The following is an 849-nucleotide window of genomic DNA, read 5'->3' as shown; positions in this document are numbered from 1 at the left end:
GGATTTGGCGCACCTTGGGTCGAGGCCGAGGAGGGGAAATGCGAATGACATTGTGTTCCGATGCCGGCAGGATGTGATTCAATGTGCGGCGACATGCGGCGGCGAGCTCACGGATGGTGGTCTTGGAATTCCACATGTGCAAGGCCATAGGGAGCCATCTCCGGGCCGGTGGGGGCTGGGCTGGCGGCCGGGACAGTGGACGAGGTGGCCCCGATGGTGCCGGCCGAGCCGGTGCGCGAGTGGGGCACTGAGGCATGGCCGGCGGGTGGGACGACGGCCGGGGCCCCGCCGGCCGGGCCCGGCGTGGCTCCGGAGGCCTCGAGTCCAGAAAGAATGTATACCAACACCAGGAAGAGGTAGCGATCGAGGCGATTCAACGCGCCGGGCTCCAATTGCAGACCGTTCGAGGCGATCAGATGCACCTTCGGGAGGATTTGGTCCAAGAAAGGCTGGAAGACCAGGGGCTGCGGCGTCCGATGCAACGGGGCCGTCATGGTGAGGGCCCGATCGTGCGGAGCCGATGGCCGACGTGTGGCCATGGTTGTGTCTTTCTCTTTCTCTCCTGCGCACACAGCCAGGGGGTGGGGGGGTGAGCGAGCAACGATAATGACAGTGCGTGCTGTTGGTGTTGTTGCTGCTGCTGCTGCTGCTGCTGCTGCTGCTGCTGCTGACGGTGGGAGTGGTGGTGGTGGTGGGAGTGGTGGTAGTGAGGAGGGGGCGGTAAGGAGCGCTAGAGCGCGCGACCGGAGGGGTCCGCGCGCGAGGGCGGCAGGGAAATGACCTCTCCTGCGGGGGCCAGCGAGCGCAACTCAGACGTGAGATCCGACCGGGGTGGGGTGGGGGGGGGGG

The 849-nt window shown here is 66.5% G+C and overlaps 1 protein-coding gene across 1 annotated transcript; it reads right to left on the bottom strand.

Annotated features, from left to right (window-relative positions):
* Window positions 1-107: 107 nt before the first annotated feature.
* Window positions 108-539, bottom strand: H696_04018 (hypothetical protein; the record flags this gene model as incomplete). The annotated part of the gene is made up of 1 exon (XM_009497888.1): window positions 108-539. The coding sequence occupies one exon, from the start codon at window positions 537-539 to the stop codon at window positions 108-110; it is 432 nt and encodes a 143-aa protein (XP_009496163.1).
* Window positions 540-849: the final 310 nt, after the last annotated feature.

Source organism: Fonticula alba (assembly GCF_000388065.1).
Source record: "Fonticula alba strain ATCC 38817 unplaced genomic scaffold supercont2.6, whole genome shotgun sequence".
Lineage (NCBI taxonomy): Eukaryota > Rotosphaerida > Fonticulaceae > Fonticula > Fonticula alba.
Note: the sequence above shows the minus strand (reverse complement) of the source record. Positions and strands in the feature narration are given on the sequence as shown.